The 27,773-nt window shown below is 40.3% G+C and overlaps 2 protein-coding genes across 2 annotated transcripts in view; both read right to left on the bottom strand.

The window, feature by feature from the left end:
• The window catches only part of LOC144667138 (filamin-A-like), a 36,648-nt gene extending 33,766 nt beyond the window's left edge, over positions 1-2,882 (bottom strand). The window contains exon 1 of the mRNA XM_078528525.1: positions 2,304-2,882. Within this exon, the coding sequence (XP_078384651.1) occupies positions 2,304-2,867 (564 nt within the window). The 5' untranslated portion in view covers positions 2,868-2,882. The remainder of the gene's footprint in view (positions 1-2,303) is intronic.
• Positions 2,883-11,235: 8,353 nt separating this feature from the next.
• LOC144667154 (filamin-A-like) lies at positions 11,236-27,476 on the bottom strand. The gene is made up of 4 exons (XM_078528548.1): positions 26,989-27,476; positions 13,414-13,760; positions 12,237-12,567; positions 11,236-11,427 (listed from the first exon to the last, which is right to left on the bottom strand). The coding sequence occupies exons 1-4, from the start codon at positions 27,272-27,274 to the stop codon at positions 11,261-11,263; spliced, it is 1,131 nt and encodes a 376-aa protein (XP_078384674.1). The 5' UTR covers positions 27,275-27,476; the 3' UTR covers positions 11,236-11,260.
• Between the last annotated feature and the right edge of the window lie 297 nt (positions 27,477-27,773).

The following is a 27,773-nucleotide window of genomic DNA, read 5'->3' on the forward strand; positions in this document are numbered from 1 at the left end:
AGAACCTTTTTCTTTTGCACGCAATCACTTTTAGATACTAGCTGTGCGTTGGTCGAACAATTTTCCACTTCGAGAAACTTCATTCTTCATTCCGTAAAGTGTCCAATATAAGAAACAATGCCATTTTTCCCGTGCTTTGTTGATTTGTTTTGCGTGTTAATCTTCGAACAATATTGACAATATTTCAATATACCGTGCACTTTAAACACTGAACTGTTTGAAAGATGATAAAAGCCGCATTAGGTGGCCGATTCAGGTATCACTTTCATGACGCAGATTTTATAGCAATATCGCCCGTGAATATTTACCTTGCCAACAACAACAATAACAACAATAACAACAATAACAACAACAACAACATCAACAATAAAAAACTTTCTTTATACACCGATATCATAAAACATGAGATACAAGAAGAGATTTGTAGACTGGTTTACATATTTGCCGTGCGGCAGTCCGATACATTCAGGAAACCAGTTATCAATGCCTTTTTTGAAGATACCCGAAAGGAATATGCTGGGTTGACCTAGAAAGCACCACCATTACTAAGGTTTTCCAAACAACACTTAAAACATTTACATCACGTAAAAATATTGCGGTTTTTCTTTCACTGACGTATAAACCTGAAAACTTGATTTTGACTGATTGCAAGTTGTAAAAGCTGTTGTCGTCTACTTTCAAATGGCAAATGCACGCCTACTTTCTTCCCTACCCTATAGGTTGGGTGGTAGGGTGAGGTCACATGAACGGATAGCGGCTACCATAGGCGCCTGATACGCTGATGTCCGGTCTCATCCCATAATTCTAATTGTGAAGCGCATTGAGCTTTGTAAATACGCTATATGAGAACCAATACCATATCATACCCTGGTAGTAAAGTGTTTGTCCCACTGACGTCGGTCGAAAAACAAAAACAGAACATGACACTTGAATTGAATAGTACGAAAAAAGCTGAAGAAAGTACTTGTGATTACTAATGTAGAAGAGCACTCGTTACTAACGTGAAAAGTTCACTGATAGCTGAGCCCGTTGATTATATATAACTAGTCTTTACTTTTTGTAACTCTTACGGAAAGCTGACCGTATAATAATGGTTTCCTGGTTTGCAAACCTCCGACCTGACCGTTTTGGGTCCGTTATGGTCACTCCTCAACCATACAGTGAGCGGAAGCTGAGCGTTGCGTGACAAACCCGACAAACAAACAATTTTCGCGCCAGTTTTCGCTGCAGTTATCCCTAGACCTCAGTCCTTGAGTGTTTGCGTGTCGCGCGGTTGGCGGAAAAGCCATTTGTAAAGGTTTTATCCCTATGGAAGGTCCATTTTGTAACATTACTTTTCCCATACGAAAAAATGTCTGGGAATTGGAGTCACAAAACGTACGCTAAAGACCTACAATCTACTAATCCTTCTGAGCATTTGAACCACAAACAAAGTACATTGAAAAATTTGTTTTAGAAAGAACTTCATTGTTTGTTTGTTGAACTCCTATTAGCATTATAATGCTTTAAGTATAGTTCTAGAAGAAAAGTCAAACAACGCTGTAGATAAATCAGTATGGATGTTTCGATAACAATTTGTGCTCCTAACAACTCTAGTATTCACTAATGCGCTGGTAATTTTTGTCAGTCGATATTTTCAACAGTATTTACTCTTTATTAGCTTTGATGCCGTTTTTTTTTCAAGTGTGATTTTTTGGCACAGGATCCTAAAAGGAGCATTCTTCTACTTTAACATCTGTTGCTAAGTGAATTTTGCAAGTTGTTGATTTAAATTGAGCGTGTATTTAATGCATTAATTGACTTTTTTAAAATTTCTTTGCAAGTGTTGATATAAATCGAGCTTGTATTCAAGACTGTTTGAGCTGTTATTTTAGTAAACTGGGCTACTGTGCAAACAGTAAACGGGCAGCGCCTTGAATGGGACGCCTTGGAATAAGAGGAAAATTTGATCAGTTTCGACCACTGAGCGAGCTATGCTATGGGTATTTAAATCCAAATGATAGACTCTAATTTATGCAGAACTAACACATTTGCCAAAGTTTTCCATTTTCCATGCAGCTAATTGTGTTGTCTATGTCAATTTAAAGCGTATTAATTCTCTTACATTTTCTGGCTTGTCATATTTAAGCCTTCTTCTACCGTTTAAAATTGAACGAGAATCGAAGAAAACCGCAAAATTAAAGACTTCTTATCAGACCTTGTATTTGTGTAATAAATTCCATATTTACTGATCAGAAGCCAAACAGACGCGACATTTTCCTCTTATTCCTTGCCCGCACGCACGTATTGTCTGATTTTCTTACCTGATAGTCTGAATCCCTGTCATATCCATACGAATACTGAGCACTCTCTTGACTGTACGATTCATAAGCTTCATATCTTTCATCCCTCCAGTTTCCTGACGACGAACCGTTCCTTGCATAGCCCTCATAACTCTGTGTTCGTGTGGTGTTCGAGCTGCTAATACTTCGTCTGTCGATTCCATTTTCTGTGCTTCTAGACATGGTGCCTTCGTCCGTGTCTAAATTTTCCCAGCTTTGAATCCTTTTCGCTATCCTACCCCGCCCCACGGGATTTACGGGGTTCCAGCTATCAACATACGAGACTCGAGCCCTGACGCTGTCAAAATCACCCGTGTCCACATCCCTGAGGCTTTTTGACCTGGATATGGATTCAGTCTCCACGCGTTTATTCAAATGCTTTAGGCTCTGGGACCGACCACGGAATCCCGACGATGCCTCTTGTCCCTGTTCGCCATCGGAGTCATACACTCGGGTGATTTTGATTGCTTCTGGTTGTCGAGTAATGTTTTGATTCCGATCCAGTAGATTGTCATCCGAATCGTCTCGGTATCTATACGAGGTCATACTAGAAAAGAAAAAGAATTGCACTGGTAAATATTTTTGAGATATTGAGCCAATTTTCGTGCACAGACCTTTACCAAGTGGTTTTGGTCAAAACTATTTTACGTACATGCTAGAAATCCGTCAGAATGAAATAGGGATTTCTGTTTCAGTGTTAACTAGAGGAAGATCCAGGGACACGTGGGGAGAATGGTGGAAAAGGAAAGAAACAATTTCGGTTGGTAGAGTGAGGTGGCGACATTAGCCAGCCAGGGGACCTTCGCGTCCCATGCGACACTATAGCGCGAAAAGGATGGACGGCGACAGTGATGACGATGACTGACTTACATCGGCAACTCTCCCAATTCTTCCCTTCTCCAGATACCAATTGCGATGACACCTTCGACCGTAGCGTCAATTACTCACTCCCTTGACTGTATGTTCTATCAGGTCCAACGCCTATTAAAAACTAACTTTAGACAAACAACGGATAAGAGTAGTACCATTTTTGGTCTCGCTCGTTTTCCCTGTTTAGATATCACTGAGAAGATAAAACTCTTCTGTCTGTGGTCCTACTTTCTATTACAAAAAGGGGAAGCAGATTGCTTTCCTTGGAGGATATACCTTTGCGCCCAAATTTGCAAAAGTAAGGATGTTTGTGCTACAACATTAAATGGTTCATTTAGTGGTCAACGTTTTATCATTTAGCTAGCTATGGTTTTATCTAGTCGCATTCGTAGTAGTCGTCTACAAGGCTTAAATTATTTTTTTGCAAAATTCAAGTTTGTTGAAACCTCCATTTTTATTGTAAAGCCAATCGTTTGGATGATTCTACTCATTTCTGAGCTTACAGCTTATGTTCAATAGCTGAAAAGGTATTTCTACTTAAAATAGCTGGTGCTATGGCTCGGCTTATATTTTATTTATTAATTATTTTTAAGTAAGAAGCATCTCGTCATTTGAAGAAATAAACTTCACATTTGTCATCGCTAGATTAAGAGTAACAAACCACAAAACTTAATAATAGAACAGATGCGGTGTAAGAATTGAGCGTTTATGAAATTCTCTTGCGTTCTCAGTTATAAGAATGCTGTTCCAGTTAAATCAACGTTAGTCACTCGAAAGATTTTCTCGATTTTTATCGAACAATCAGAATATTTCCAGAATATTGTAAGAAATGAACACTCTCGAGTACTAACACTGATCTTGTCCCGAAAACATCAAAGTCATGTTAAACTATCAGATGGAGATCGAGGCTGAGGCAATTTTATTTTTCTAGATGTATTCAGCTACACATATATCCACCACATAGTTACAGATCTTCTGCAAATGATGTTTTTAAAGGATGTTTTTGTGTTGAGTGTTGCAACGTCTACAATCCAATTGCCCTAAGTAAAAAGAAACTGTTTTCCGAATAAACGTGACTGACTACAATTCGTCTTGAGATATAGTGAATCAGATTCTTATTACTGATTTCCATTCGTTTGTGTTAAGGATGGTTTTTGAGAATTTCGCGACACATCAAGGCCATCGTCACCTGTCTGACTGTCAATGAATTTACAATGTAAAGAGAAATTAGAATTTGATCATTGTTGCGCCTTCCATTCAAAACATTGACGTTATTTTTACACGTACATAAATTGTTTCATTTGTGTTCATTTAGCAACTGAAGAACTGTGTATTTAGTGTAACAAACGTCCTCCACTCCATCACTTGTTTGATGTAAGAAACTGCATGTCTTTTTTGTAATTTTTGCCATAGACCTTCTGTTACTACCATCCGAACCTTCTGAAAAGAACAGGAAGTAAATACTTTACCCACGCACGCGAGACTCAAATCTACGTTTTACTGTAAAATTACATCCGAGTCTATTTTATGATAAAAGGGCCATTTTTTCTTCATTTTTTCGATTCTTTGTTGGATTGGATTTTTTGTATTTTAAGTTTCAAGTGGTATCGTGATATCAACTTGCAAGTCGAAAGGCATGATCGTATATTAAGTTTCACTATACATTTTAGGCAGTGGTATGAAAACCAAAATTTTACTGTGAAGCAATATACATATTTACGTTTGTAAAGCAGTTACAACAGACAGGTTTTAAGAATGTAGCTAAACATGTGAAATTTCAATTCTTTCATACTCCAGTATACCTTCACTACCTAATGCTGAACAGGGACGCTTCTGAGCAAGAACAATGTTAACATAGCAGTTTCCTCTAAATGAATCACTGGAGCTAAAACACAGATAAAAATTACAAATCACAAGTAATTTTAGAAAATGACAGCGAGCTAAAAACGCCATCAAATACAAGCATGATAAAGCTATCACTGGAGAATATCTAAGGTTTTGAACATGTGAAAAAATGCGTACTTACGTTTCAAAGTTAATTTTTGTTTACGGCGATATCTCAGCATCGTATACGCCCAACATTCTGACGAGGAGAAGCTAGAAAGATGTATGGACACGCACGGAGTGTTGTATTTGAAACGCAAACAAAATAAGGCTATTTTAGTGGATGACAGTTAATATGTGAAAGCAGTACAGCACTTGGAATTCGTGACACTATAAAATAAGAAAACTCCAGAATGTTTTCATGATTTTAATTTGTGTGTGTGGATAATTACTTAAACAAGCGTCTCCTCCAAACAATATTTGCATAGCTTGGCTGTGATTGGACGATTTAGCTAACCACCCGTTCAGTAAGAGACGTTTATTTACCGGCAAGATATCAAACGCTTATCGCCGGCCAACAAAGACCGTATTTACTGGCGTTTCATCTTCTGGAAAGCACTGGGTTGGACAAACTGCCAAGAAATATTTATCGTTTACTAGTGTTGCTCTGTTCTCATCTTTGGCATTTACGCCAGTTGTTCAGTTGTAACTTTTAAGACTCAAATTATTTTGGATTGTTGGAATCAACAATTTTTGCGGGGGAGGACAATTTAGCATCAGTCAAGCTTTCATTCTAATTTTAGCAATTTTATCAAAAGTACACGTATTTTTCTAGGAATGTCTTTTAAGATATTGAAATGCCCGTGAATATTATTTAGGCTGTGTTTGACAAGAACTCTCCCATGGGAGATCGAGGTTGAGGAACGGTTTTTTAACCTGTTTTTTTTTTTTTTGCCGCCGAAAAAAAAGTAGGACAGACGTAAAACAACGGCAGCTTTTAAAGGCTATCTATCAGAAATCCTGCCAAATGGAACTGTTTAACAACCTTAAACAACTTGCACCAAGCTGTGAATTCTGCTCTGACCAGATGCTTCTGGCTCTGACGCGCTGTTGAGTTCTCGACAAAAGCACAGCTGTCACTTCATTTTTCCCCCACCGTTATAATGAAAACATTCAGCCGTGCCTCTTCCAAGTTTAAAAATCCATGCTGTTACAGATAAGATATCATCTGATCATTACAAAACCTGCTGGCAAGTTTTCTGCTCCGTGAAAAAAAAGAAAAGAAAAAGAAAACCAATTTGTCCAAATAAGTTATGCATATAGATATTTGTGCACAACGCTAGTAGGTTTGCCTCGTGTTACCCCCAACTATCCGTCCCACTGTTTACTTTTTTATTCCCGTTACCCGACCATTTTAATTCTCAGTACTCCCACTTAGACTTTTTTATTTAACCCCATTAGGCAGTCCCTAATTTCCCTATCCTTCCCCTAACACTCTCCTACTTCTCATGGTCCTTTCACTTTAATTCTCTCTGTTATTTACTTTCCCCCTTGTTAATACCCAATGACTCAAGCTACGACTCCCACTGTTCCGCTTATTTCCGCCTATTTCTACTCCTCGCGTTCTTTTATTTCCCTATTATGCCCCTTACTCTTATGCTTTTTTCCCCAGAATTTCCCCCTATGACTCCCTCACTAAATCCCCCTAGTTGTAATAACCCTATCCCCTGCTCTCCCCTACATTTTCCCCCTATTTCTGTACCCATCGGCATGCCACCCACTATGCCACTAATTTACACCCTAAATCTCATATAACTTACTTCTTTTTTTTTACCTGTTCCTACCATGAGTTGAACCCGGCACCTCCCGCTTTGAAGCGAATCTCCTTAACCACTACGCCACTCAGTTCTCTGATGAAATGTTACAACTTTTTTTTGGTATCGTGACTTTTTTGGTCCCAGGCTCACCGCGGCCAGAAAGTTCTTGTTATACTTGTACAAAATCTTGTACATATTTTATTTTTAAGCAGCGTTTAAATGGAATCTAAACGCTACTGTGAAATGATTAAATTTTTCCAAGAAAACGTTTGAAATTTATTGCAAAAAAATAATTGAAACAAGTTGTAAAAACAATCAGTGAACGCTTTCGGCAATTCTACTTTTCAGTAAAACCTTGATCTAGAAACTGCAAAACTCAATGAAAATCAACTTTTTGATTTGTGATTTACACGCAACACGAAAAAACGACACCTTTTTTGTCGATTTCACTTGTGTTTATAAAACCTGAAATAAGTGCCAGTTTTTTCAGATAAAGTGGACTGTTTTTAGGATTTCTCTCGGGTATGCAAGTCGATATTCTCAAGTAATTGTATTAATTCACTTATTGCGAAAAAGTCAAAATGAGAAATTCTCGATTTTTCAGCTTTTCGACGTTCTCATCAAAACGAAAAAATGTCGACTTTTTTCCGCTTTCTCAATTTCGACTCTTTGATTGGCAGCTGTCAAAAAAGGCTTGAAAGAAAATGCTTGTACGGCTTGTGGGGCTTGTGCATGTGCCACTTCTGCAGCGGAAGATGGCAAACTGCGTAAGAAAGAGAACGAAAAAAGAGGCAGCCAACCGAAACCCGACCGGCCGACCAAGACCCGGGACCAAGACACCCCCGCCGGAAAAAAAAACAGGTCCAAAAAAAAAAAAAGTATCACGCAGAAGCTAATAAGGAGGAATGAGAAGCGAAAAACGAAATAGCGAAAAGAACCGCGAAGGGTGATCGATAGCCGGGCCAAATAGTCTGATGGCACATAAAGACGACAAAACGTTTGAGAAAAATCAAAAAGTTACGTGGAGTTGGTAGATAAGTAAAAGTGCCGACCACTGATAAAAACGCCCCAGCGGTATCTTTCACTGTCACGAATCAAAAAATAAATTCGAACCATCAACTACAGAAATGAATAAAATAGAATTAGATAAACACTTTCTATTTGTCTGCTGTACCGTTCGGAGTTATTTTCCGAACCTTTCCACGCAAATTATAAGCTTAGTATGGAGCCGCCATAACTGTGTCCTGCCGAGGGACACAGTAATGGCCGCCGTGATGTCAGAGAAACCATCTGGAACTCAATTCTGTTTACAACAGCGGCCATCCTTGGCTTAAGAGCTAGTACACTTTCACAAAAACACCACTTATTATACCTGAAATGTTCATTCTGCACAAAATGGAAAGGAAAGGCCTTTTTTTCAAACAAAACAGCTTTGTCACGGCACTCAGCTTGATGTCACATACGACGGAGAACTCAAATATTCAAAATGCTCTGTTTTAAAAACGAATGACACTATCGATCTGGAAATTTGCAAAAATATATATTTTTAGTTTATCTTTCGCCTAATGACAACGAAAATTTAGCAGGCCTAGTAAATTTTGATTTCAGAATTTTATGACGTAACATGAAAACCAAGAATAATCTTGCCCAAGCTCTTAGCGGAGCTGGAGGGTCCCGGAGAATGCTGGGTCAAAGATGGCGCTAAACTCGAAGACCGTTTTGATGTGTGGTAGATTTCTTTCGATTTTAAAGAAATTACGAAGGAAAGAATTGGACCCTTGCTAACAACAAAGAATCAACACCATCCACAAAGCATTTTGGTGACTTTAGCTGAAAGGAGAGGATAGTTCGAGAGCGTAAAATAGCCAATTTTGGTTCCACGTGCAAGCGTCAACTCAGAATTGTCGGTGAGTTATTAAACTTCAACTTGTGACTTCTTTGCTTAGAAAGGGCGTAAGGCTGACTTAAAAGAAACAAAAAGAAAACATAAGCGGGAAATCATTTGACCATGACAAAATTCACCTCAACAGATTTTAATTTGTTGTTTGTTGGCCTGGGAGATAGAGAGGGGGGAGGGGGGGGGGGGCTGCAGGTATATAAGAAACCGAGAGTTTATTACGTCCCAGGGGGGGCGGGGGGTGGTGGTTTTTCAAAAAGTGTAGTGTTTCAAAACTGAACCTCCTGAAAAAATTTTGAGGTAAAAATTATACCTCCCTTCCCAATTATTGTTTGAAAAACGTATCCCCCCTCCTGAGGAGGCCATAATTGTTTTGGCTTTTTAGTTTAACGGCGGTACGCTACAGTACAGATAAAAAATTTATGTAACATCTTCCAGCGCACGCTTATCCTGTTTTCTAGCTTACTCTTCGCGAAATAATTATCTCTCACAGGTCTGTCACTGTGCCCCTGACGAGAATGGCAGAATTTCTGAGCTTTCATCACAATCTACTCCGATCCAAAAAAACTTATTAGTGAGCTCACCCCAGGGGGGTACTCCGGCTTGTAAATGACGGGGATGATCGAAGGATTTTTTGGGTTTGAAATATACAATTACAGGATTTTTTTGGGTTTGGAAAATTTGGCAAGTATTTTTTTGGGTGACTTGATTTAAATAGGGGATTTTTTGGGGTATTAAAAACGAATTAAAGTGCCTTGGGGGGGATGAATAAACAAACACGAGCGTTCAATTTTTTATGATTTTCTTCGTGTTATATTATTGGGAGAGAGGGGAAGGGGAAAAGGGAGGGGGGGGCGGGTTATATTTGGTCCAGGGATTTTTTTGGGTAATGTCAGAAGACTTGGGGATTTTTTTGGGTCCTGAGTTTTGCCTCCATTCGATCATCCCCGTCATTTACAAGCTGGAGTACCCACTGGGGAGCTCACTATTATAAATTCCTTAATTTAAATAACAATGGTAATTTACCTAAGCGATAAAATTAAATAAGAACAACAGATCACTACTAAGTAAACCACCATAGCCATTCATTGCGTCTGTTACTTACACAAACGTAACTATTAGGACTTTTCTTTACCATCTAGTCAGTAAACCCTAGTCAGTCAGTCTTATGGATGGTTTTCTGCACTTTTTCGTCCTTTGTCTGCTCGGTCTGTTTGTTCAGACCTTTCATGTGCTTATGCACATGTTAGGCTGTTCACTCGGCAGTTCATTCGGATTGTTGTTGCTGCAGTCTTCATCCGTTACTTACATAAACAGTAAAAGCCGAAATATTAAAACCTACTGAGTTCAGAAACTTTTTGGTTTTAATATCAAAAATGGCATCCCGCAGCATTGGAACTATTCCTTCGCTTCAAATAATCAAAATAAAAATTTGACCCCGCGCCCTCATGTTTCTTACCGAGAGAAAAATTTACCCCCCCAAAAGGGAACCCCCCCTCCAAAACCACCGTCCCCCTTGTGACGTAATAAACGATCGGTCCCTAAAAGTATAAAAGTATAAGGATTTTCACGAGTTGAAAGGCAATTTTGCATGACAGAAAAATGTACAGACCCATCAAAAAATTGGTCCGGACCTGATCACTTTTGTAGAGGAACAGTCCAATCAAAACGAGGCCATAGGTGCAAGGCCATAGGCACCTATGGCCCTGTTTTGATTTGACCGTTTCTCTACAAAAGTGGTCAGCTCTGGACCAATTTTTTAATGGGTCTGTACCCAATTTTCTCTGTTGTGTAAATGCACCTGAAGTGTAGGAACAGACCTTCTGATAGGGTGCGTTAAAAACAAAAATTATGGGGTATCATAAGGGCACATTATGGGGCAAAAACAGTCCATTATGCTACAAATTATGCAATTTTTTCTGAGCTATTTGAAGCTTGTTTTGCTAGGTTTCAGGGAAGGAAAATCTCTTATGCAGCTCCGAGGATGAAATTCGTTTTGTAATCAGGCCCTAAGAAATTCCTTATAGGTAATTCGCACAAAAAACAGCTGAAATAAGTTTGCACCTAAAACGTTTGCTTCTCCATTTTACGGTTGTGTTTAAAATTTGTCTGATAATACAACCAACGCGGTTGTGTGCATATTCATCAAGAAAATTTAGTGACTTAAAATTACACCAAAGCTCTTGTAAATCAAGTTGATTTTTTAACTTGCTTATTGCAGTTATTCAGTGTGCTAGTTTCCTCGTAGGCAAATTTTATAGGTATTACTTCTTAATTTTCTTGTTCAAAATCTTTCAAAATATTTCCAGACCAAGAATCACTAATGTTGTTTAAAGTGTTTATTTCATTTCACAATATCAGTGTTGTTGCAAATTTTTTTGAATGCTTATTCCCTAGGGTAATATGTTCAGTTTTTGTAATTTTAATGCCAAAAAAACTTAGAAAAATACGGGTGCTTAAAATACGCATATGCCAACTTTTTTTAAAAAATGTTCTATACTTCATGTAATCTGTTTGAAAATTTTTAATTTTTACACCAAAAAACAAGAATTAGAATCATCTTTTAGAATTTCTTTAGGTTGTAACCCTGGTCCCGTGGCGTAAGCTTGGCTGGCATCAAGATCTTGACCGACTTCTACTCTGAATGGACTCTTGGGGATGTGACGGCCATTCCACGTTACGTGCACATTATATTTTCCTGATATGGAAAATAATGTAACAGATTAATTACTCTGAATGAAATTCAAAATATTAATTCTACTTATTAACTGCCACAGTCTCTTTTAATGTTAGTTCTGAGAAGTTTGTAGAACATCAAGATAGCATTTGCTAGTCAATGATTTCTTTACTCATTTGTTAGTTGTAACCTGTCTTCTATCGTAAAGACAAAATACAATTTTAAAGATATTTTATCAAAATCTCCCAACTAGAACCTTCCAAAATGTTTGGAAACCAATAAGAATTTGTTCGTTCATTATTAAATTCTCCCAGCTTCAGGGCCATAACTAGCAAGAGGTAAGACGAGGCATTGCCTCGTCTAGATTATTACTTAAAATTAAAAACAAAATATGTTTTGTTGGGAAATTCACCCCCAGTTGAACAAGATTGATTTTTCTCAAGAAATACCTCACGAAAAATGTCTCTGAAGGAGTTTCAGGGCTTCTAATTTCAAAATATTTTGGAGAGCATGCCCCCTAAGAATTTGTTTGTTCATTATTAAATTCTCCCAGCTTCAGGGCTGTTACTAGCAAAAGGCAAGACGAGGCATTGCCTCGTCTAGATTATTACTTAAAATTAAAAACAAAATATGTTTTGTTGGGAAATTCACCCTCAGTTTAACAAGATTGATTTTTTTTAACCCCCCCCCCCCCCTATAAATGATGATTATTTATTTATTTATTCATTTATTTAAGCCCCTTAACAAATTCTTGCCTTGTCTTGAAGTATAAGAAATGTTTAAGACCAGTAAGAAGAATTTGTAACATCAAGTCTTAAAAGCTTAACTACCTTGTTTCTGTGGGAAGTATTGACATGAGTAGGTATGATCTTGATTGTCCTGTACAATTACTTCCTCTTCTGATTTACCAGGTCCCCATACTGACACTCCCAACTTTCCTACTCCTGCTTCTTGTGTTAACACAGTGAAATTAGCTGGTTTCTTTACAAAAAGGCCTTTAGGCTCCACACCAGGCCCTTTGGCAGAACATTTTGCTGACGGACGGGTACTGGGGCGGAGAGGAGCACCAGGTTTGAGTTTTGCCTCAGGGAAGTATGAGACGTATGTCATTACACTCAACTCATCCACGTTAGGATTGGTGATTTCTTCTGGTGTGATAACCTGTGTGGTTGTATGAAAGAAAAAGTCAAAGTCTGTTCTAGTCCAATGGAGTTGCTTGTCATTGCTGGTGCTGGACTCTGGTTTTCACAGCATGAACGACTAACATAGGCAGTCGAGCAGGGGGCAGGGGACTGTAGCCCCCCAAACATAAATTTGGGGGGCTTAGCCCCCGAGGCTTTGGTGTCAAAAATATTGTGAGCGCAGCGTAAAATTGGTTTGTCAAGATATTACGTCAAGACCCTAAGGGGCACAATGACTCAAGTGAGGGCTCAAACACAGAACACTTGATCTGAAGTCCAGTGCACTATCCCCCTGGGCATGACTCAAGACTTTTTTTTGACTTCAAACTTTTCCCCTGACCATGTACACCTTATGGAGTGAGCCATAACCCAATATTACAGACAAAAGTTGAAGTCCCCGTGAATAAGAGTAACTGAAAATAATTTCCGCTATTCCTGACTTTCTCTACTATGGACACGAAGTTGTGGTCCTGACGGTGTTCATTATAGTGGGAGTTGACTGTACCAAGCTCTGACTGCTTAGTGTCAAGCTTTAGCCCCCTTTAACCCCTGGCCCCCTTTCCCACCTCGCCCTCATACCAGTGGCGGATCCAGAATTTCAGGTATGTGGGGGGCCCGATCGTCCAGACCCTGGAATAAGGTGGACACTCGCTCTCGAAAATAATTTTTCTCGGCCCTTCGGGACTTAGTTTGGCCTAAGATTAAGATGGGGGCCGGGGCCCCTGGACTCCTCCCCTAGATCCGCCACTGCATACTATGCGCCACAAGATTTGTTAAATACTAAATAACCCTCTTCCCACTACTTTCACACCATAAGATGCCTTACCTGAGGGACATTAAGCCAGTCTTCAGCAGCTTGCATAGCTTGTTTTGCATTTTCAAGTCTATCTGCAGGGTCCAGATCCTCACACTCTGGGAAGAGGCCAGGAGCAACAGCATCCACCAGGCAAGCAACAGCACGCCCATCGTTCCAATCCTTGTTGAAATTGTCTATAGGAACGGACTCAGGCATTTTGCTTCTGACCCATGCAAGTAGGGCTTGTTTGGGTGTCATCATCTGCCCTTCATCATCGTCATCATCAAGATATGGCATGCAAATCTGATACTTGAGAATCAATGTCCATACCAAACCCAGGATCAATTTGATATTTCCTTTGTAGATGTCACTAGGATCTGATAAGGGAAGGTACGTTTTTTCTTGGGGGGGAGGGCTGGGGCCTCAGAGGGGAGGGTCATCAGTGAAAGTGAGCACCAGAAGGGGAGGGCCATACCACTTTGTGAGCTATTCACGGGGAGGGTCACACATCTTTTCCAGAATTTTTTATTAAACGAGAATTTTTGTGATGTTGCTTTCCATTTTTCTTGCAGATTAAGTTTTTTTTTCCTTTCACCTACTTTGATTTTTTTTTTTTTTATCAAGGTACTAATTAAGTTACATTTCTATATTACGCCATGGCACACAGTTTTCTCGGAGGACTCGAGTCCTTTTCCGTCCGTATCGAGACGTACTATTGGTTATCGTTTCTTGATCTTTTTGCTGTTGGCTATCTGCCATGTCTGCTGCCTGATCTCCTGAGTCGCTTAGATCGGAAGAGTTCATACTACTAGATCCAACAACACGCTCTACCCTGTCACTGTCACTGTCACTGTCCGACTCGGAATTTGAGTCAGAGGCTGGCTGAATGTTGTTCTGTCTGTCCGGCACAATAGAGGTCAAAATCTTACTTCCAATGTGTGCTTTCACCACCCTCACTTTCTCATCTTTCTTTCCTTTAAATGCAATATTGTGGTGATTAATGTAAAGTTCAAGTTCACCTACTCTAAGGGATGACAACTGGTTTCTGTGATAGAGATCTTCCCAGTCAATGTCATTGTATTCCTGTTGCTTTCTTTGTGCACGCTTCCTGTCATTATCTGTCCGCCGCTTGTCTTTTCTCATTTCAATGTCAGTTAGATGCTCAATATAATCTGCAACCAGCTTTTCTGGAACAATGTATTTTTCAGAAAACTCTTTGATTGCCTTTGTATCCCCTGCTTTGAGCTTACCCTCTTGAAACAGCTGTTTTATTTGAGCTCGAGGCTGATAATCATCAGGTTTGCGGCCATTCGTAGGTGTTTTCGTACTTGGCAGGTAGTGAAAGTCAGGAAGTTTGCTGTAATCGGGATAGGGTCGTGGAGTTGGTGTAGCTGGAAAAGGACTTAAAAAGTCAGTTGCTTGACAGTATTCGCATAGCTCGCCGTTTTTCTCTTGGCAAGACATTTTTCTGTACTCCATATACAATTCTCCTTTCTCGCAGTGCTCCTCTTCGAAGGAAGCTAGTTTAGCAAAATAGCCATGACCTGGAACAGTGTTTTTCTTATTGTTCGGAGCATCGTGATACTGTTTCATAAAATCGCGGTTATAGAAAATCATATCCTCTGGCTTATCCACCATCATTGCTGACATGTAACCCCGTGGCGCCGGAGCATCGTCAACACGAAGAACTACTTCTTCTACTACAGCCCAAGCATTTTTTTCCATGTTTGCTTTCCTCTGGGTTTCAAGTTCTGAATTTGTAAGAGAACTAATGTCATCCTCAGACAAACCATGAAGCGGCTTGTAGATCTGCCACTTGAGACTTCCTCCGTCACATAGAGCGTCCCCTATACAAGCATTGAGCCTTTCCGCTTCGTTTTGGCCCGAATCCTCTCTTGCTCGGTGGATTCGAAGCACTTTGTCATTGTTATGAATCCTTGCTTTTTCAAGTAGTCGCCATCTACATTCGGCACTTGATACGCCAACTCCAGGGCCGGCATCGGTGAGTTCCAGCAACCTCGGATACACAGGTGGCAGTTGTAAGGTAGCAATGTGCCTCAAAACATCGTTGCATTGCATAACCACAGGTTTAAGTGCATTCTCAAACTCTTTGCTTTTGACGTTTTGCATTTCAGATTCGGCTTTCTCAATGCTCTCTAAAAGAGAGTTCGCCTTCTCAATAACACTGACTCTTATATATCTGTCATTGTCTTCCATTGCTTCACCCAATTTTTCTTTTGCAGTTGTAACCTGCTGCTTCAAAGAACGCAAACGCAGCTCTTCGTACCTTCTAAAACTACAATCCTTTCCTTCAGTTACTGACTGCATGTCAGCTTCCGTGGTCGTGTCAACGTAATAGAATGCAGCGTCATGAATTCTAGCGCACATTCCTCGAAGTTTCTCTGAGTAGTTCGGATAGTTTCGTGGTGGAAGGTTGTGTGCTTCGTGGAGATCTGGCTTCTCCCATCGAAGCATCATGCTATTAGATGCCCAGGTAGATGCATGGGTTGGCACGTAGGCCTTTGGTTCTACTACTACAATGCTGTCATCAGTGTCTGCAATAAGGGTGACCTTATCATCTACCACCTCTGTCTTTTTACGGATGAGTCTGAACGCTGATGGTGTTATGTACACTGATGCTTCTGGATAGTCGTGCACTGGAAGAGCTCTTGCCTGGGTCTCGTCAGATGGCTGTAGAATTGTTTGTTGCCTCGCACCCTTTGCTCCCTCTGATGTTTCAGGACGTAAATAGGCTTTATCGTCCATACTAATGCAAAGGCTTGCATCTCCATTGTTTGCAGAGAAAAAATCTTCCTTAGCAAGCTTTACGTGTTTCCGTTGGTGATGCGTACACTCGTTCCCGTGGTCTTCAGTCTTAGGAGGTTTCTTGCTGCACCACAGGCCCTTTCCTATATGCCGCTTGGCTTGTTGTGATCTTTTATTTGTTGGTCTTGCCCTGGTCGCAACGCTTGACACTGAACGAAGGAGCCTTTTGCCTTGCTTGTATCGGCGGTAATTGGCTATATTGAGAAGATCCCTTGCCTTCACCCGGTGATGTGTGTAGAGAACAGATTCATGCCGCCTTCCGTGAATAGTAGCCTTATCTTCAATGCATTTCAAGAGCCACTCTTCATCTTCCGAATCCAGCTCCCGTTTTCTTCCCGCACCTAGGCTTCTCCTGGTTATTCTTTGTTCGGCAACAAGGCGACGAGCAGTTCTCTTGACAGCGTGATTGAATCGTTTTTTCGCTTGCTTAGTTTGGCGCTCTAGTGTTGCAACAGTTTTCTCAAGTGATTCTTTGAGTGCAATGATCTTTTCCTCGAGATCCCCGATGCGAGCATCTGTCCACTTTCCGCGTATCGACTCTAGAGTTTTCTCTGCTTCATTGATCTGTTGCTCAAGTTTGGCTTGCTTTCCCTTGTACCTAAGTTCTACCATGTCATTTGCTGCAATGGTGGTATTTTCAGAGGCTGCTATTCTTGCCTTAACCTCGCGTAACAGTTTTACAACTCTGTCCGGTTTCAGACCAAGGTCATATATTTCTGACCGAGATTTTCCAGTGCAAACAAGTAGTTTTGCGATCCATCTGTCGTACTCAGTCTCCATGCTTGCAAGTGCAGATGACAGGTCTTGTGCTGTTAGAACGGAATCGATCTCCTCAGGTACAACATCTTCCCACTCGTCCTCTTCATGAATAACTTTTAGCAGTTCACAAACATCAAGTTTTTCATTATTCAAAACAATGAAACGTCGTTCAGATTGGTATGAGTAAATCAAAACTCCTAGGCCGGTTTCCGCGCTAAGGATTTCGTCACGAAACTCTTGCTTTGAGATGTTGTTTCCGTAAGAGCTAAATATCTCAAATGCCCTGTCAAACAATATAACACCGCTTGGCAGATTTTGCTCGTGTTTTATAGTTGAGCTGTACTTTGTTACCGGTGCTAGCAGCTCTTCCAAAACAGCACGTAGACCCAGCAACTTTCGACGTCTGGTTTCACTTTTCGTAGATTTGATTAGTGCATTGATCAGGCTTAGATTGTCTTGGCCAGAGAGAGACTGCAATGAATGAAGAGTGGTGGCGTTTATTCGTGTTGCAGTTCTCACCTCAGTCCTTCTTTCCTTGTAACTAAGGCGATGTGGATTTACTATGGAAGGTTCTTCGAGATTTCCAGGTATCGTTGTATCAGGATTATCAGGTTTCTTGCTACCTGAATCCATCTAACAAATGTATTTCAGAGTAAATTGCGATATATGGTTTTTACAACAGCCAGTGGAATTCTACGTGTCTTAGTAGTAGTGCCTGCGCAAGCTTTTGTATCAAAGTGTCATGTCAGGGTTTAATATTAAAATTGACAAAGCACCAGGCCACTATGTGTTGTGAAGAACTGTCACTTTCCAGTGGTGCTTGCGCAAGAGAAAACACTGCCTTGTACAAAGCTTTTCACACAGGGAACCCGAGCGTTGTATGGCCTTGTATGACTATAACATATAAATATCTCGTGTAATAAAAAAGAACGATTTTATACTATTTTTGTGTCCGTATCTTTCTTTAATCGGTTTCAAAGGAATTTGTGCCAGAGCGAAGACGGTTTCTTGCGGTTTTTCAAAATATTCTCTCCGGAAGCGACTCGCCGGTTTCAATTATCAAAATTTAATATTTAATGGTCACACAACGACTGGTCATAAGCGGAAACTTGAAACTGGAGACGTGACCTTTAAACCGCATCACACCACATGAAACAATACAGTCTGGATTGACAGGCCACAGTCAAAGACAATGTTTTGTTTGTAGTGCTTTTATTTTGTTAACTTTTTACTACAGGAGTTTAAAATTTTCGCACCGAGACAATTGTGAGTCTATGGCTCCAACGAAAAAGCAAATACGGAAGCATATACTAGCGCGCGCCGCTCAAAAACATAAACAAATACTTTTATAGCAGCTTTTTTGAGTCTTTGGCTCCGACGCCTAAACGTTAATGGAATATAAAACTTAATAATTTTCTATTCAGTGTGGTGTTGTCCCGCTTCAAAATCGTGCGTTGTCCACATGTATCTTACTCAGCATCACTTTCAATGCTTTCTTCTCCATTGCCAGAAGAGCTGCTATTTTCACTCTCCGTTTCTTGTTCTTGTGCAGTGTTATTTTTAGTAGTGTCCGTTAACCTGTCAAACTCTTTAAGGGAGTGTGCTGAGAGATTCTCTTTCATAAGCTTGATGGAGTGAGTAGTTGCTGGGGTGCTGTCAAGCATGGACACAAGATAACGAACCTCATACGCCTTTACACTTGAAACTGCACTGAGAATCAAATCTCCGTGATCTATTACATAGTCTTCGTCATTCAGAGTTTCTTCTTCAACCTTTAGGATTCTTGTTTTAATTGACTTTTCATTTTCTGCGTAGCGTTGGCATTTGCGTTTTTCAGCCTTACGGCGATTCTGCTTCTGCTTTCTCGACTTTCTTTTTAGTGCATTTCCCCGGCGAGGGAAAATTCTTTCAACTCGTTGTTTAGCCTTTTGTAGTAGCTCCAGAGTTTCCTCTACTGTTGACTGAATTGATCTTATATTCTTTATAAATTCCTGATTAGCGCTGTGCTTACACTGCATCCCTGGCTTAAGGCGTAGACCATTAGCCATAAATAGTGCATCGTCTTGCTCTGTGATCTCTGTACTTAGGCTTTCAAGCTTGCCTTTAGCCTTCGCCAACGCATCTATGTTGTTTGAAATCGTTATTGCATCGTGCTCTTTTGCTTGAAAATTCTCATGCATGAACTTTCCTGCCGCTGCTGGATTGGTGGAAGTTATGTACAAAACCTTGTTGTTGGCTTTCTTGATCGTCTCTTTAATATCCCACTGGCGTTTTCTTTCCGTGGTAAATTCCAGACGGAAGTTATCTTTGAATGGACAAGTCGCCCAAAAACACTGGTAGAATTCTGCCAAAAGGGAATTGGAAAAGCGAGTATAATCGCCTTTTGGATCTGGTATCCACCCAAGTGAAACATCTTCCCAAATGCTACTTCTTGGTTGGTTATTTTGCTCATCGTGTGCTGTTTGCGTGGCCTCGGAATTTGGATCTGTCAATTTCTCGTGACGCACTGGGGCGCACTCACAATAACCACACAGTACTCCATCGCCTCTCACAAACTCGGCGCATTCACCACATGAACATTTTCCTCGATTGATTCTTTGCGAATCTATACCCATGGTACTGATCGTAGCTGAGAACGCGCGATAATGTAAAAACGACAAGAAGATTTGTGTAATACTGTACTTTTATAGAGCGGAAATTGAGCAAGATCACGCAGAGCCTCCCTGGAAAGTGAGTATATCATGTGATATACGCTGGTTTAATAATTTAATAATCTATCTCTGGTGTAATAAATGACCGTCCAGGGTGAATCACACGTGAGTACTGTTCTCAAAGTAGAACATGGAGCGAGATGATGTTTGGCTTTATAGGTAAGTTTCTAATGATGCTTCAATAATGTGCGAGAAGTTTCCTTTTCCTACAGAGGCCCTCCTGCCTTTATAAACAGATTTGGAAATGTTATTTGTTTTTGAGAGTCAGATTTCACATGCTTAACAAACAAACCTTTCTATAAAATATCCAACAGCAATACCGGCTAGTCGGAGAAAGAAGCGTGTGTATTTTTCCTACGATATTTTATGTTCAAAACGTTTATAATACTCAAAGTTTTAATATACTTCCATATTCAAACTTCAACTATAAAACGTAAATAACACACTCTGATTGTTCGCATTTTCGTGTCATTGCGCACACATTCAATATCGAGATATATTCATATGCAAACATTTTGCGTTCACAAGCAAATGTTATGCCGGTTTCTACGGCATGGAACATACCATGTAGTAGTGAGGGGAGGGTCGCACTTTTGTCAGTCACCTAAAGGTGGGGGGTCAGGAGTTTTTTTTATTAAAATGCAGGGGAGGGCCAACAATATTTTTGAAAAAAAATACCAAAATTCCCCAGCCCTCCCCCCCCCAAGAAATAACGTACCTTCCCTAACAAAAAAAAAGAAGCAAGCATTTAATTGGATGAATAAATACCAACAGAATTGAGCTTTAACGCATGCCGACCAGTGTTAAAACTGTTTTGTCTCTGTAAGTAGATGAACTATGATCAAAGGATATTCAAACAAAGAGTGACCCTATTCAGGTGGAATGACAAAAAAATGGAGCGGGATTGCGGAAACGCGGAATGACGAAATATCCTAAAACACGGAATGACAGAATATTCTTAACGTGGAATTGTGAAAATGCGGTTACGGGCTAAATTTCGATTCAGAGCAAAAACCTGTGTGACGTCATTGTCACGTGATATTCATTCAGATCTCCAAAAAATTTATATCATATAACAGTTCAGTCTATGTGTAATCCATGTGATATAGTGGATATGTCATTGACATTATTAAATCCCTTTAATTATGAGGGTTGCAAAGTTGATAGGTATCGCTAGAAAAAAACTGGGTCGAGCCACCTTAAAGCGCAGATTAATAAAACAACTACTGGTATTTAGCTTGAATAATTTTGCACATGTTATAAAGGAATTAAAAAAATGTCCTCTCCTTTAAGCAGACTGGAGGGCTTATTGTCTGGATAGATTAATGTCCTCAAGCTAAATTAAAATAATTTAACACCTTCATTAATTTAAGTATTAAATATATTTTATGATAATAAAGTTGAGATGTTCAATATGACACGAGCATGGGACAAAGAAAAATTCTGAGTCCCCGACGGGAATCGAACCCATGACCTCCCAGGTACCAGGGTCCCCTAATGGAATCACGTAAAAATATTTGGCTTTTCACGCGTCACGAATTATTCTAAAAATGTTTTCACGTTCACGCAAAAATCATGGCGATCCCAGTTTAGACTGTTACGCTCGGAAGGTGTAAGGCCAGATATTGTGCCTGTCAAGATCACCAACGCAACAAAATAGCGGACAAAAGTCCCAATCCCAACCACAGAGCTAAAACAAAGATGTACGTCTACTAGAACTGCCTAAGATGATTCACGTCTAATTCAACTCTTCGTTCACGCGCACGTAAAAAGATCTTAAAATTGGGAATCACGAAAAAATAAAACCCAAAATCACGTTTCACGGCTAATAATTAGCCTCAATCACGCTTCACGTAAAAAGTATAGGGGACCCTGAGATACCGGTTGGGCGCTCTAACCAACTGAGCTACGAGAGACTCGTTGTGAGCTGGGACATTTACTACGTTGGTATGTGACACGCGTCCTGCCATACTGCTAGGATCAGCAATGTCGAAATCATCAAGTTTGTAGTAAATAATAAAGATGGTAAATTTTAAGCTCGGTAATAAATAATAAACATGAGATGTTCAACATTTTCCCCCCAAAAAATTCCTGCACATAAAAAACGGCTGAAAAAATCGTGCAAGGGTAACCATGGGAAAAACATTAAAGAAAATCTTTGAAAAAATCTCGCACATCCTTGCCCAGAAAAATTGTCCAAACCTCCTAGGTTGAGTAATTTCAGATTTGAGTGAGACACGGCATCCCTGAAAAGCAGTACTTTTTGTTTCTTTGTTTTTATTTGAATAGGTAGGTAGTTAGTTTGACAGACAACTGAAAGCAAGGCTGAGCGTACTATACGTGAAAAGTGGACTTTGCGAGACATCACCACCACTAGAACCGATACAGCAGGGTAGCAACCGCAGACAGCTGTTTCCTCCTTATTGGGACTCCTCAGTGCGGTGTAGCGAATCTAAATGACGCCAGCTCGGAGAGCCAACGCAAATAATTTGCCCAATAACCCGTACACTGTATCAAGTTCCGTACTTTGAACTCACTTGTTCACCGAATCATGCGTTGCCACATCACGTTTTTCGGGGGACAAGAAACTCGAAATGTCAAGGTGAAGTCTCGCAAAGCTAAAATAACTTAAATGTGGAAGGCACAGCCATTCCAGGACATTTAAGCGCATGGACAAAAACCATGGTAAATAAAAGCACGGCATATCGGATCTGAACTGAAAGATCTACGGTCCAAAAATACGTAAAAGTAAGACTAAAACAGGAGTGCAAGGGACCGCAAACGATAATGCTGCTATTCGTAGGATCTACTGACAGATCTGATCAGCAATAAAATGAAATAACAAACAACTGAAAGCAAGGCTGATCGTACTACGTGTAGAGTAGACTTTGCGAGACAACACCACGACTAGAACCGATACAGCAGGATAGCAACCGTAGACAGAGCTGTTTCGTCTTTATCTTTTCAGATCCTAAATAACGGATGGGCAAGTAACGATTTTGCACCTGAAAGAGGAGCCGAGTAAGGCAAGGCTGCAAGGCTGTCCCCTTTCCCCCTACATTTTCATTCTTTGTGTAGAGATATTGGCCGAAAAAATTAGGAAAAACAAAGATATTAAAGGGATCAGTGTACGCGGAAATGAAATTAATATTTAGTAAATAAACCCCTTCAAGCGGCTGGTATATTGGAGGATAATGCCCGAGGCTGAAAGTTTGTACGAAAAATAAACAGTTGGCCGAGAAGCGAAGCTTCGAGGGCAATCTTTTTGAGGACAATCTTTCAGCCAAGGGCATTATCCTCCAATATACCAGCAAGCTAGAAGGGGTTTATTTATTTTATAACCCTCCGATTAAGTTCTACAACGCGCTTTATCACAGTAAATTTATAGGAAAAAACTACAGTGATTCTGTGGTTGAAACAAATTTATACCATGCCATAGAAAATACAGCCAATCAGAATACAGGAAAGCCGTTGTATATTCGACGGTATTCAACCCAACCTTCCCATCGTGCGCTGCGATTGTATTCTCGACGAAATTTAGTGAGCGTATTTTCTATGGCATGGTATAAAATAGTTACACAACACTTTCTCGTGGTATACTATGGAATATCCCACTTGTCACTTGTATTTTCTTGGTATACACACTCGCCTAAAGGCTCGTATGCATACCGAGAAAATACAAGTGACTCGTGGGATATTCCATAGTATACCACTCGAAAGCGTTGCATAACTAGTATGTAATTGATTGGTTAACGTGATTTTTTAACTCTGTGATTTCATTAAACTGTTAGAATTGAATAAGGTGACTTCATTCGTTTGTTTTGTGCTTGCCTACAAAATCGGGCGACGGATATCAAATCGGACGGGGTATATTCGCTGATATCCGTCGTCCGATTTTGTACCACGTGATGCGTTTTATCCAATGAGCGCGCGCAAAAATTACTGGGTGGGTTATAATAGCCAATATGCTGATGACACTACTTTGATTTTGGATGTCTCTGAAAAGTCTTTCACGTGTGCTTTACTCGACCTAGAACTTTTCAGTGCGATTTCTGGATTGAGGCTAAACATCAACAAAAAAGACACAAGCACTCTGGATTGGAGCTTGTGTCGGTCGCCAAGATTAAATTTGTCCCGAAAAGGATTTAAAATGGGTTAAAGATAAAATAAAGGCTTTGGGTGTCTGGATATCAACTGATCCCAAAGTTAGTATGAAAGCAAATTATAGCGAAAAACTCGTGCCGGGGCGGTCATCAGAAATTCACGTATTAGCATAACTCCAAATGTAGTGGGCATGTCGTCACCACCGTTTGTTGATATCTTAAAAATTAAAGGAGATATGACATTTTGAATTTTGAAAAATGCTCAGGTTAAAAATGGTGACCCCCCGGCCCCCTTGATAAAAAAAAATTAAAATGAAAGTTCTGTTTCCATGTTAGCAAGTCCACTTATGCTGAGAATTAATCGCCCCGGATGAGCGGAACAGGAATTGATTATTGTATAAAGTCATTCCTGCCCTTGTAAGCCAAAAAAACATATTTTGTGACGTCACAAACTGAGTGACGTCATGAATTATGTAATCGATAAAATTATCGTTTCAAAGACGAAAACTAAAAATCTAAATTGATGCGATTTTTAGGGTCACTAAGTTCTTTATTTTACCAAATTCATAGCATTTTTCAATGAAAACTGACGGAAATAAATCAAGGGGTTGATTTTAATAGAGAAACAATATGGTTCCGGGGAGGGGGAAACCGTAATTTCTTTAAGTTGTTATAACTCAAGAAATATTTATCATAGCGATGAACGGTTTTAAGTATAATACTCCCCTAGTTACGCCCTTTCAAATGGCATATTTGATGGTATGAGATTATAAACTTTGTATAACACGTTATTGTGACGTCATCCAATATGACGTCATAATTTGACATTTTGACATTTTTTGCAATAGAATTGATTATGACAACATTTCAAGGTAACATGCAAAGTTTGGTAGAAAATTGTTGAAACAAACCAAAATTAGAGCATTCGCCCCTAAATGACTGTTTTAAGGGGCGTTTGGCCCCAGCGTGAAATTAAAACTTTTTGAGCTGCTGACGTTTAAAGGTCTCCGCACACGTGGGGTCAAGGGCAGGGACATGTTGCAGCTACATGTAGCAGCGACAAAATCATGTGTTGTTCACACTGAGGGAACATGTAGCAGGGACGATTTTGCGGCAGTTTTGTCCCTGCTTTCTGTCCCTCGTTGGACTGCGTGCAACATGTTGCAGGGACAAAATGTTGCAAGAATTCGTGTGGCACGCGCAAAAAATTGTCAGCACACACGAGGGGACATGTCGCACAGTCCCGCTACATTTTCTTGCATGTGTACACATTGTGATTTTGTCGCTGCTACATGTCCCCGCTTTACATCCCTGCTACATGTCCTCTCTGTGAACAACACATTATTCTGTCGCTGCTTCATGTCGCTGCGACATGTCCCTGCGTCTTGACCCCACGTGTGTGGAGACCTTAAGTCTATTACGTAAAATTGTGCGTCCCAGCTTGTTTATATCCTGTCATCTCTACCAACAAACCACACTGCTTAGATGAGATCAACAGCATTTTCTACGATTTCTTGTGGAGTGGAAGGAGGGACAAATTCAAGCGAGATGTTATGATCAGTGATTCTGAAAATGGAGGGCTGAGGCGTGATTGGTTGCCAAGAAGAAATTGGTTCCCATGACAACAGACGGATCCTTAACCTATCCTCAGGCAGAAAAGCTACCAACTTACTTTTTTTTCATGTAAATGTAATGTAAATGTTGTTTGTAAATGTAAATGTTGTTTATAGTGGTCATGCACTTAGCTTCGAGATAGCTAGTTTACAGGCATGCCACTGAAACAGATGAAACAAATATTTTAAATGAACATAACGTGGTTATGTTGGCTATATACAAAGTGTGACCGAGGATTTGAAATCGGGACTACCGAGAAACAATCCAGCTAGTGGCAGGGGCAGGTCTTGAACCGGGGGCCTCCGGATTACAACACCAGCGTCCTAGACCACTCAGCCACGCTTGCCTCCTCATGCAATCTTTGCACAAGCGATAATTAAATCGTGTAAGCCTGTAAGCCAGCTTACAGGCGAGCTTGCACAAAAATTAAAAACGTAAATCGTGCCGGGTATATGTTTTATACCCAGTCCGTAGTGCGTAGGAGCGCGGGGGTTGATGGTTAGGGAGCGAGCCGTCCGCATCAGGCCCACAACGCTAAGCGAACCGTGTACGTCAGTCCCACAACACCAGGCGAACCGTGCACTACCAAGGAGGAGGACGCCTGGGGACTAGGCAGCTGACCGGAAGTTGAAGTGTCTGACAACGTTTCGCATGAGCTATCTGCCGATAATGAATTAAATTTACTTACGCACTCGAGGCGAACAGGGCACGTTCTGGTTGGCTTGTGGAACACACGAAGAATACTTGATCACGAACAAGACTCAAAGTTCGAAACTTCTCGACTTTGACACAAAGTTAGAAGAGTTACGCAAACTTTGAGTAATTTGAACACAGAACAATAGATAAATTCTCGAGCTATGCATCAGCTAGATGATGATTTAAATTGTTATTACGTTCGCACAAAATTTGCGATGACAAACATACATACAAACATACGAAAGAAACGGCAAACACAGAGCGCTCTGTTAGACAACAGCAAACTCAAGCACCACTGATACATTTCATGTCATGTCTGCAGCAAAAGAAATGCCTAAATATGGTAGTATCGATGGGTAACGCAGAATCCGCTAGTATTTACACCACACATTGTAGGTTTTTAAACAAGGTTCGCATGTGTTCGCATTAAACCAGCTAGGAAATATTAACTCTGGTAAGCATGTTTGTCTATTGCAGAGTTTGAATGGTTTCTTACAAAAAATAGCAAGAAATCAACACGCAAACGAGCGAGAGTAACACCAGTAGCAGTCATCAAAATTTTATATTACAGTTGATCTCAGTTTACTTCGGCCGCCCGCTTTGCGAAGTTCGTTGGGAAATTGGAAACTTTGTTACGAAGTTGCCAATTACGTTAATTGCGTTTCGGGAACTTTGTACCGAAGTGCGCAATTCGATTCGCAAACTCGCAACGTAGTTAGCAACTTCGTAACAAAGTTTCCAATTTCCCATCTAACTTCGCAAAGCAGGCGGCCAAAGTAAACTGAAATCAATAATTTGCGGAATGGAATTCTGCATTCATTTACGGTGTATAATTACCGCGTGTGGTTTGGTGAATTTGTCTGCGAATTATTATAAAGAACCAAGGTCGTACTCACCGATATTCACCAAGCGAATGTTCTCGCTTTCGATGAACTTGAGTGCAATAGTAATGTTCTCCATTTTCTGTGGCCTGAACGAGGGCTTCTTGTTGAATCTGGCGATTTTCTTGTGGGATAAAACCTGCAGTAGAGCTATGAGCTTTAACCCGTCGACAAGGTCTGTTTCCAAATTGTAGATGTACTCGTTCAAGCATTTTAGATGTTCGTTGCACCATCTTGTGAAGGTGTTCTGTTGAATCTTTTTCCACTCGGCGTCTGCCGATGTCGGATCTGTGTCGGGCATTTTCGTGTCGACCTATAGGACAAGAAAATTAACAGCCCTTGAGCGACAAACAGCAGCTTAATCGACCGGTCGCTATGCACTGTAGCAGAAGCTTCCTTCAAACCGCCCTTAGACGCGACCACTCGTCGGAGAGATCTACCGGAACCTAGCTGTGGTTTGAATAATTCATGTTTAGACTTCATACACCTGATAGACGGAACGACAAAATAAAGGATCAAACGTGTGATTCTTACGTTCTTTTTTCGACCATTTTCGACTTTTTCTTGATGGTTGCCTCTAGCCTCAACAAAAGGAAATATCAGACAAGGAAGGCAATCTCGATGGCCTTTCGAGATTACAGTGTATAATTTTTTCCAATTCCACGCGTCGCTCGTCAACTAACCTTTTGCAAATTAAAGGACAACTTGCAGTGGTTGACATTATTTTCTGCTGAGTTGCAGAATTCAGAATTGCAAAATCATTTCATTGCAGGTGTGAAGTCATATTTACAAGTGTTTTG

This window comes from Oculina patagonica, chromosome 10 (genome assembly GCF_052425735.1).
Source record: "Oculina patagonica isolate OP01 chromosome 10, crgOcupat, whole genome shotgun sequence".
In the NCBI taxonomy this organism is placed as follows: Eukaryota; Metazoa; Cnidaria; class Anthozoa; order Scleractinia; family Oculinidae; genus Oculina; species Oculina patagonica.

Coding starts and splice junctions, on each gene's coding strand:
- LOC144667154 (XM_078528548.1), bottom strand. CDS start 27,274: ATGCCCGACACAGATCCGACATCGGCAGACGCCGAGTGGAAAAAGATT. Junction 13,761..26,988: donor CATTCGCTTGGTGAATATCG/GTGAGTACGACC, acceptor TTCCCTTATCAG/ATCCTAGTGACATCTACAAA. Junction 12,568..13,413: donor ACTGGCTTAATGTCCCTCAG/GTAAGGCATCTT, acceptor ACAACCACACAG/GTTATCACACCAGAAGAAAT.